General features: G+C 37.8%; 2 protein-coding genes across 2 annotated transcripts in view; both read right to left on the minus strand.

The window, feature by feature from the left end:
* Positions 1-349: 349 nt before the first annotated feature.
* Positions 350-5616, minus strand: vapal (VAMP (vesicle-associated membrane protein)-associated protein A, like). Its single transcript, XM_015052915.1, has 6 exons — positions 5602-5616; positions 4334-4529; positions 3679-3782; positions 2830-2907; positions 2084-2251; positions 350-578 (listed from the first exon to the last, which is right to left on the minus strand). Exons 1-6 carry the CDS (start codon positions 5614-5616, stop codon positions 414-416), a joined length of 726 nt encoding a protein of 241 aa, XP_014908401.1. The 3' UTR covers positions 350-413.
* A 3451-nt stretch (positions 5617-9067) lies between these two features.
* Positions 9068-9434, minus strand: part of LOC106960011 (gastrula zinc finger protein XlCGF57.1-like) — a 13940-nt gene continuing 13573 nt past the window's right edge. The window contains exon 4 of the mRNA XM_015052916.1: positions 9068-9183. Within this exon, the coding sequence (XP_014908402.1) occupies positions 9068-9183 (116 nt within the window). The remainder of the gene's footprint in view (positions 9184-9434) is intronic.

Genomic DNA, 9434 nt, shown 5'->3' on the forward strand with positions numbered 1-9434 from the left:
AAAGAGAGAAATGAAGGAAGGAACAAAAACTGGACTGCTTCTTCCCAATGGTTCCCCGTTTTTCCGTGATCCATCTTTCCATTGTCCCACCAAATTACCTGCAAACCCATTAATCAAAAACTGAAAGAAAAAAACAAAAAACAAAAAAAAAAAAAACAAGAAGGGATTAATTTTGTTGTTTTTTTTAGTGAACTCTCTGGGCTCAATAAGTGTGCGACATTGTAAAAAGGCGACGCCTTTGGATGAAGCTGTACAGATGCGTTCACTGTAGGCCACACAACCGATGATATGGCAAAGTCAACAGAAAGACTTCTTCCTCTTCCAGGCCTCGTTGTCGTCGATTTTTTTGTTTGTTTTCTTTTTTCTTTTTGGAGCCGGAGCGAAGGGATATGGCCAGCGTACACGATACCAGTCTACAAGATGAACTTCCCGAAGAAAAATCCAATGAAGATGGCTGCTATGACGACGAGGAGGGAGGGCAGGAAGGCGGCGCTGGTTTCTCGGCCGACGATGTTGGTTGAGTTTGATGTCATGTGGTCTGGGCGATGCTGCATCTTTCTCATCCTCACTCCCTCGTCCTGCAAGAAGCAACCAAACCTCAACCATCAATACGTTAGCGGCCGCGATCTGATGCGTCGTAATGCTGCGAAGAGACCGAAGGCGTCCGACGCTTCGAGTTGACATTTGATATTTTGCTGGTGACGCGCGTTGGAAAGAGCCGTTGTTTTCTATTGCCTGTCTCTTTGTACAATGGCGGATGAAATTGTGAGAGAGCGGCACCAAAAGCTTCTGTAATCACAGGCTCCTCAGATGTTTTTGCTTAACATTTTGTGTTCAATGTTTATTGAATAAACAACACTAACAGCTGATAGCGGCTCAAAGTGCATTGGAGCCTCTTGCCTTTTTTCCCCTCCCTCTCCCTGGTTGATCTGAACAACGGAAGATGCATTTGAGAGAGCGGCACCAAAAGCTTCTGCAATCATAACAGAGGCTCCCTAGATGTTTTTGCTTAACATTTTGTGTTCAATGTTTATTGAACAAATAACGGCTTGACGCACGTTGGAGCCTCTTGCCTTTTTTTCCTCTCCCAGTTACTTTCAACAATGGCGGATGAAATATTGAGAGTGCCTTGGTTTTATTTACTGAAATAAACAGGATGTTGCCATCTTTGAATTTACCAGATAACTCAGAGGTGACGAGGGTCACTTCAGCGATGTTTTCGTCTCACCCTATCCATATGACGACCTGCTGACCCGCATCTCCTGACAACTACAGGCCACTACGCCACGTAGGGAGTCTCTTTGATTGGTCAACACGTGTCAAACACTTGAAACGCTTCAGCGCGTCCACATAGACTTTGAATGTAAACCAGACACTCAAATCGCCATCGGTCTGAATGCAGCATTACAGCACCAGCAACCAACTAAACGTCAAAACACGTTAACTATCTTATGCTACAATCTGTTGCAGCATCTAATTACGTTTAAGCTGAACACTGTCCCTTTATTAATAGTTTACTAAGGCTATTACATCCTTAAAGCTGCAGGGCTTATTTGTTAAAACTGACCAGGTTGTGACAGAATAGCATGAGAGAAAATCTGAAAAATTTGACCTTCTCTGCCTTATCCCAGAACTAACTAGAAACAACCAATCAGAGCCAGGAGGCGGGTCTTAGTGCTGTCAATCAACATCATGTACTGGCTGGTGAATGTGCTATTAGAGGAGAAGTCATGATACAGGGCTTAAATCTGATCCAGATTGCCATTAAAAATCTTAAATGTGGGTTGATGAAACCTGCAGAAACTCTGCCATTTAAAACCTGATGATACGATCAGGATTCCCGCTGTTTATTGGAGAAAAACTTTTCCAGATTGAAGCCTCCATCCTCCGCCAGTTTTTAAAGCATACAGACTTCATCCCCAGCAGCCGGTTCTGTAGGTTCTTAGCACAACGGACACACCCAGTGACTAACTGTGGCGTGAACTTCTGTTATTCTGCTTCTCAATCAGCTGTGACTTTACCTATGTCTTGGTATGTGGCTAATCTTCATAAACAGGTTTTCTAAAGTCTTTCCATGTCTGACCTTCAGTTGCCTGTTTTCCTCGCTGAGCTTGTTTATCTCCGACTGCAGCCTCTTGCACTTCTCCACCAGCTTCTTCGAGTCCGTGTCGTCTCCCGCGGCGGCCGCAGCCGTCGGCTCGGACTTCAGGGAGTTCATCACCGGGGCCGGTCGCGTCACTTCCATGTCGTTCTGCCCCACAGAGAGGAGGAAAAGCATGACTGAGAACAAATCCAGCATGGCCAGACTCGACCCGTTAGATCCTACCGATACGCCACAGGAAGGCGGCTTTGTCAGAGTTTCTCTTTTTTGATTTAAAAAAATCATTAAAGCAGCTTGCAAAAATATTCACATCCCTTGAACTTTCTCACATTCTGATATTACAATATTGGTTTAGTTTATTATGATTTATTACGACAGTAATACAAATTTGCTTCGACTTTGATCCAGTTGCCTGCAACTTTTACGATCAGAGTCAAATTAAAACTTGTTTCAAATGTTAAATGACTCAAGAATATAAAAACATTCAAAGACTACTTACATTTTTACATACATCTAATATTTTATCATCAAGTAAAAAATAAAAAGCAAAACCATGAGTATATTCTCTCTGTGTGTGAAAAGCTTCTAGTAAAACACATCCAGTAGTTTTTGTTCCTGTTAAACTTTAAGATATAAAAGTGAATGGGTGTGTACGACATTAGACACACTTTTATGCGTTTCTGTTGGTCAGAATGAAAACAAAAATTCTCAATCAAGAAATCTCTCACCACTTCGTTTTCAGAGGGCAACTCGAAGACGCATCTCAGCTTGGAATCCATAAGATCTTCGGGTTTTGCATCTTTCCACTGACGGATCAGAAACACGTCATTTGTTAATTCAAACTGCATCCAGACGGATTTATTTTTCCCTCCATCCACACACAAAACAAACGTAAATGTAATCTCAAACCTTGAAACTCAACAAAAACTCACAACATGCATATTTTTACTTACTAAACTGATGCAGCGTTGCCCTTACTCTCCTAAATATGTAAACAGTAACAGCTTGTATTTAAAAAGAAATAAAAGCTTGTTTAGTTGTGTTGCTAAGCGTCTGCTGCCCCCTGTTGGACAAATGCAGGACACATCTAAAGCAAACTGATCAAATCTAGATTTTACCCAAGAAACTAATAAAAAAATACATTTTACTTTTAATATTTATTTGTTTTTAAGGCAATCTAGAGAGTTGAACAATATAAGAAAAAATATCTGAATGCGATTCCCCCACATGAACAATTGTTCTTAATTTATTGTTGAATATAAATGTATTGATCGGACTCGTAGATTTAACTTATTTCATGCAATTTGTTGAACATTACTTATGCAATTACATAAACCAGATAAAAAAAACATAAAAACAATCAAACATAACAATAGTACTAATATAAAGAGAAATAATGAGCCAAAATATGGACATTTAAATCATAAGATTTACAAAATAGTTTCTGTTTCAGCCAGAAAAACTATCCCTTTGTTTATTATTTAACAAATAATGTTAATAATAATCAGAATTATATTTGATATTTCAGCACACACTGGAAACAGTTCACTGAAAATGAAAAACTAATAAATACTTACCACGGTGTCGTTGTCAGCAGCATTTGATGGGACGAAAATCGTCTGAACCATAAATTTGTGTTTACTTTTTTCATTGGGGTCATAGTCAAAGGGTTGTAGCATAACTGTGAAGAAAAGAGTAAATAGATAAAATAAATAAAAAATAAAAGAATATTAAATATATTTTGAGTAAGACAAAAACACAGAGCAAATGTTTCAAACAATCGGAGAAGGGTTAGGAGTTAATCTGTTCAGTGCTTCAGTAATTTCCCTGTGTTTGGAGTTTTTCTCCCGTTTCAATGGGGTTGTTCCTTTCCTGCAATCTTTCATGCTTGCTCAGGATGAAATGAAAATAAACACTGAAATAACTAAATTTCAGTGTTCAAGTAAAGATTGCAAAAAATGATTTAACGTCATCAACTGGGCTTCCTTGGATAACTTTTGGGCTTAAATGCTAAATGAAACTGAACTATATTAATTCATTTATACACAGTATGAATGGACAGGAAAACACATTTGTTTTTGAATTTATCAAAAAAAAAAAAAAAAAAGGGATAATTTGTAACCTGTAGTATTCTGGTACTGAACAAGAGTAAACAAGACATTTTTGGAAGGAAAACACAACAAGCTTTTAAAAATCGCTTTTCAATGGCAGAAATGTATTGTATTTTCTTACCAGAGATGTTGACAGTTGCACCTGGGTCGATGACGCCGCTGTTTGGCCGTACGCAGTACCTGCGAGGCGCCGTCGTCTTCACTTTGAAACATACTCGTCTATCCGATGGGTTCTTCAGTTTGAGGTTAGCGGTGACTACATCTGTGAACGGACCTGATGCACACAGAAACACACACACACAGACGGGTTGCTGCTTCTGTATTCAATGCAACACACACCTGACAGAAACAATCTGCTCATGCGTTAAATTGCAAAACGTGTGTAATATTCTACGAAGTCAACTGAAAGCAAATCATTCACTTTATTTCAGATCGTAACTGAAACAACAAAAGGCCTGCAGTGTTTGGTTTCCAAGGTTCAAAAGAGACTTTAAAAAGATTAACAGAAAAGTAGAAAAAGCAACTCAATTAGACAGACGCAATTAAAAGGCCTTATTGAATAGCCGGCTTTTTAACTTGAAGCTAGACTGCAGCGTCTCGCATTAGAGGCGATTAAATAAATAAAAAGAAAGAGAACTAGAAAGTTTGAAACTAGATAAAGAAATAGAAGAAACTGTTTAGTGCTGGTGATATTAAACGAGGCTCAAATCACACAAACACCTGAGTTTTTCACATTTTTTTAAAAGAATAAACACAAACTAATAGATTTATTGGACAATAAATCAATAACACACACACATATATATATATATATATATATATATATATATATACACACACACACACAAATATAGCGCAATATACACATGATCAATATCAGTAGATTCAGCATTCTGGGAAATGTAGGCAGAGGAAACACTTTGGCAGGTCAATTTCTCTCAGCCAATATTGGTGGAATATATACTGCTCAAAAAAATAAAGGGAACATTTCATTTTCATTTTGTGTGTAGCTCCAAATCCAGGCCTCCATTGGTTAATACATTTGATTTCCATTGATGATTTTTGTGTGATTTTGTTGTCAGCACATTCAACTTTGTACAGAACAAAGTATTCAATGAGAATATTTCATTCATTCAGATCTAGGATGTGTTATTTGAGTGTTCCCTTTATTTTTTTTTGAGCAGTGTATATACATCTTCTAATCAAATAGGTTATAGCACAGATTGATAAACAGCGACGACTTCCTGCAGATGAGATCCAACAAACCACCTGAATCAATTACTGTCAGCCCCCTCCCAGACGCATAATTTCATATAGACGTCCCATGATGATATTGGAAACGGGAGTCCTTCGCCCCGTCGGGTCTTTTATCAGTTGATTAGTCGTTACACAACAGATCTCCATCTTGTGACAGCGCTGGCTTCAAATTAGAGCCTTAACCAGGGTCAGCACAAGTTGCTTTCATCATCAATGCCATGTCAAAAACACCAGTGGTCGCCAAGTCAGAGGTACAACAAACTCAATCTGGGCCAATTAGTTTGGGAGGCTGCACAGAGAGCACATCTTATGACAGCATGGTATCTGGGTCAGGGAAAAGCTTTTGATTTTACATCCTGAAATATTTTCAAACCGTCCAAATCTTGTTTGAAATTGAGAAATAGGGGTTTATGCAGAGGGCAAAGGTTTGGATACACAAAGCAGGGATAAAGACTAAATAAAAGGAATCTACAGGCGAATTGTGCAGGATTAGCTTATTCCAAAAATATTCTCAGTGGTTGCAGTCTTTATCTTAATTTATCATTTACTTCTCAGCCCAGTTTTCAGCACCAACAAAGGGAACTGAGCCTTCAGGAACAAGATTAATCTGGGATATTTAAAGTCATGAGCGATCGTCAGTATGTGAGAATCCATACTGTTCTCATCTCACACCTGGTCATATTTTGGCTGCAGAGAACAGGACGTTGCTCTTAAATAACTTTAGTTAAAAGAACCATTGAGTTCTAAAACAGCTTTATTTAACTTTCCAGAAGACTTACATTTGCAGCTTAAGGCAATCTGGAGCTAAGAGCTACAGTAAATAGGCATGTGATGAGAAGAAACTTGAGAAAATGACCCTTGAATCCAATTTCTTTGCCTAAATGTGACCCATAAGATTTTTTATGGCAGTCTGAGCGACCCAATTTCAGCCTTTTCACTCAAAAACAAAATAAATTTTAGCCACTTCTACATGTGGCACTAAATCAGATAGGTATCCGCTTCTTTTCAAAGCGTCTGAATGTCGCATTTTATCAACGTCACTAATGTGAGATGTGCATCATAATTCTGCGCCAGAAAAAGCAAAACGCGGGTAAATCTTTACGTAAACAATGGCTGAAAATTAAAATTACAAACTTATAAAGAAGTCTGTCACTGAAAGGCACCACATCGCAATCCAATAAAATGTTGATTCCATAATCTCAGAAACGATTCATTCTGTCTCACAATCAAATTTTACCACCAACTCACGATTGTTTTAGTAATCGATTATTCTGATTACTAAATGATTGGCACCTTCTGCTGATTTTTCATTAATTTTCTCAAACCTTTATATGCATTAGAAATATAATAAAATGTGCAAATAAAGCAATTCAATTATCTTTTTAAATAAAACATTCTGTTGCCTATAATGCAATAACATAGAATGAACACTGTATTGGCTTATCAATAGTGTAGCGCTGATCTGGTGATTATTTTTTTTTGATTAGCCGATTAATCAGATAGCAAAAGATGCTTAATGTGATTTGTTTTGTTTTCTTACAGAATTGGAACCAATTGAGGAGCTCTGGGCTGAACATATTTACAGATTAACGTTTTATCTTTGTTTGTTCTTTCAACAAATTGCCTTTTTTGAGTCTCTATACTCCAGTTAGCAATTCACTGATCACTAAATTAGTTGTTTATTTTCATTAGTTAGGCTTTTTTGTCACAAAATTAATAATTTCAGCTCTAGTACCAAGATTAATGTCAATTTTGAATTAAAATAACTCGCCATGTTAAAAGATTTCATTCATTTAATCCACATTAAGTGGAGAACTATAAATAAAACCTTAAAAATATCAAAGTAATGCTATTTAAAGAAACAAAAGATGACAAAGCCATAACCAAACACTTTTTGTTGTTAAGCAAACTCCACTGTTACACACAAAAGGAGTGAATGAAGCCAAGAGAGATAAGCAGCGTTGCATGACTGCCTGACTCCACCTAGCTAAACGCAGTTACACTCATGACTGGGGAATTGTTTCAAAGACAGGTGCAGCATAAAAAACATTCCTTTAAACTTGAAAAACCTAACAAAGCTCGTCCGTCTAGAGCTTTGTTACGTGCAGCTGCAGTGAAGGAAGTCTTAATAAATAAGATTTCCTTAAAGTCAATCTAAGGAAGACTTCCTTAAAGTCAATCCATCTCTTCTTGTTGTGCGAAGTCATAAATTCAGAGCGATTGTTGGTGAACCCTCCTTGTTTCAATAGATGAAACATTTTAATGGAAAACTACTGATATTATTAATCTCTTTCAGCTGACGAGTAACTGAACTTTAACTTTTGGAACGAGGAGAGTCGTTAATTTTATTACGATCATCTGGGAAAGGGCAAGATATTGGTCCAAATTAAGAAAAACAAACAAAAACAAAGAATGTGTTTCATGACCGAAGAACGACAGAGATAATCATCTTCAAGGAAGACATAAAAATAAAAATAAAATCCAGACTTGAAGAGCGTTTCCCACTCCAGGAAACTTTTCCAGGAACCAGGACGGGTTTTCTGCATATCTTTTAAAACCTCTTTTCCAAGGCTTTTGCCAGTGTAAAACCAGATTAACCAGGTGAAAACAGATTATCCAGGTGAAAAAGTTACTGGGAACTTTGTGAAAGACATTTCTGATTATTCAGATATTTCCAGTATTATATATATTAAACTGCCATATTGTTGGGATTATTTTTACCATTTTTCTCAGTTGTAAATGTGCATCAAATAATCATTCAATTAAAAATTTGATGTGTGCATCTCTATAATTTTTGTTTAAAATATTTGATTCCATGACAATATTTAAATTTCCCACACTCTTTGAAAGCAACGTGATGTCAATAATGTGCAGGCGGTTCTGAAATTCTGCTAAGCTAGCGCTACAAGTCTGAACTAGCCATCTGTGTGGAAGTAGAGACTTTAGGTGACAGATGGGAGCTGAATCGTATAGGATTTAAATCCGTTTCCATGGTAACGGCTTTCCTCAACAGGTGTCTGTATCTCTACAAGTTAAGTCATCAACTAAACACTTGTTCTTTCCAGCAGCGTTTATACACCATGGTAAAACCAGCTGACCAAACGTGCTGGAGCGCTGCTTGGGTTGCTAGGTGACGGGCGGAACTCAGCTGGGGTTGCTAGGTAACGCCACATAGCCTGTTGATTCTAACTTATCAGGTGGTTTTTGAAACGGCTCACTTTCCAGACACCGAAAAAAAAAACTCAAAAAACATTAGCTTATTGCCAGAAAACTGTTGGATGTTTTTGTTTTTAGGCGCTTGGGGTGTTTTTAGAAGAAATGTACAACCCAAACGGAAGTATAAAAACATACAAAAAGTGAATTTTGGATAATATATTCCTCTTTAAAATCAGTGACTAAACCATTGGATGCAAGTTTGTACAACAATCCATTAAGTAGAATTAAGTCTAAAAGAACAGTTTCTGCGTTTTATACACTGTAAGCATAAAATAAACCAGCTCAGAAAGATGCCACCTCTTCCTCAAAACTCTGCCAGCTCCATCTTTTCCCATCTCTCCGCAAGCTTGCTGGGCTTAGGGTCCCCCAGGCCCGTCCTACTCTAAAAATACCAGCCAAGGAGAGGAGGGCTGCCCTGGTTGCTTTGCTGGAGGAATCCCAAGAGAGCCTCCAAAAACAGTCCAGGTCTCACATACACAGACCAATTTAGCTCGGTCTCTGCAACAGCAGAAGAAGACGACATGGATAGTTTATAACGCTGCTCCTCAACGTCCGAGAGGAATCATTTCATTTTCATCCGTGATACCCAAATAAAATAATAAAAAAAGGAACTCTAAATGATGTAATTGTTTCGTTTTCAATTTACCGTTTGAATTAGATTATGGCAGCTAAATAATTTAATTAGAGTGGGTTCCAGTGACGTGCGGTGAGGTTCATTGCTGGTGAGGCACTGACTTATGACTTAGACA

The sequence above is a fragment of the Poecilia latipinna genome, unplaced genomic scaffold (genome assembly GCF_001443285.1).
Source record: "Poecilia latipinna isolate Pla-1442-1.1 unplaced genomic scaffold, P_latipinna-1.0 Scaffold1146, whole genome shotgun sequence".
Lineage (NCBI taxonomy): Eukaryota > Metazoa > Chordata > Actinopteri > Cyprinodontiformes > Poeciliidae > Poecilia > Poecilia latipinna.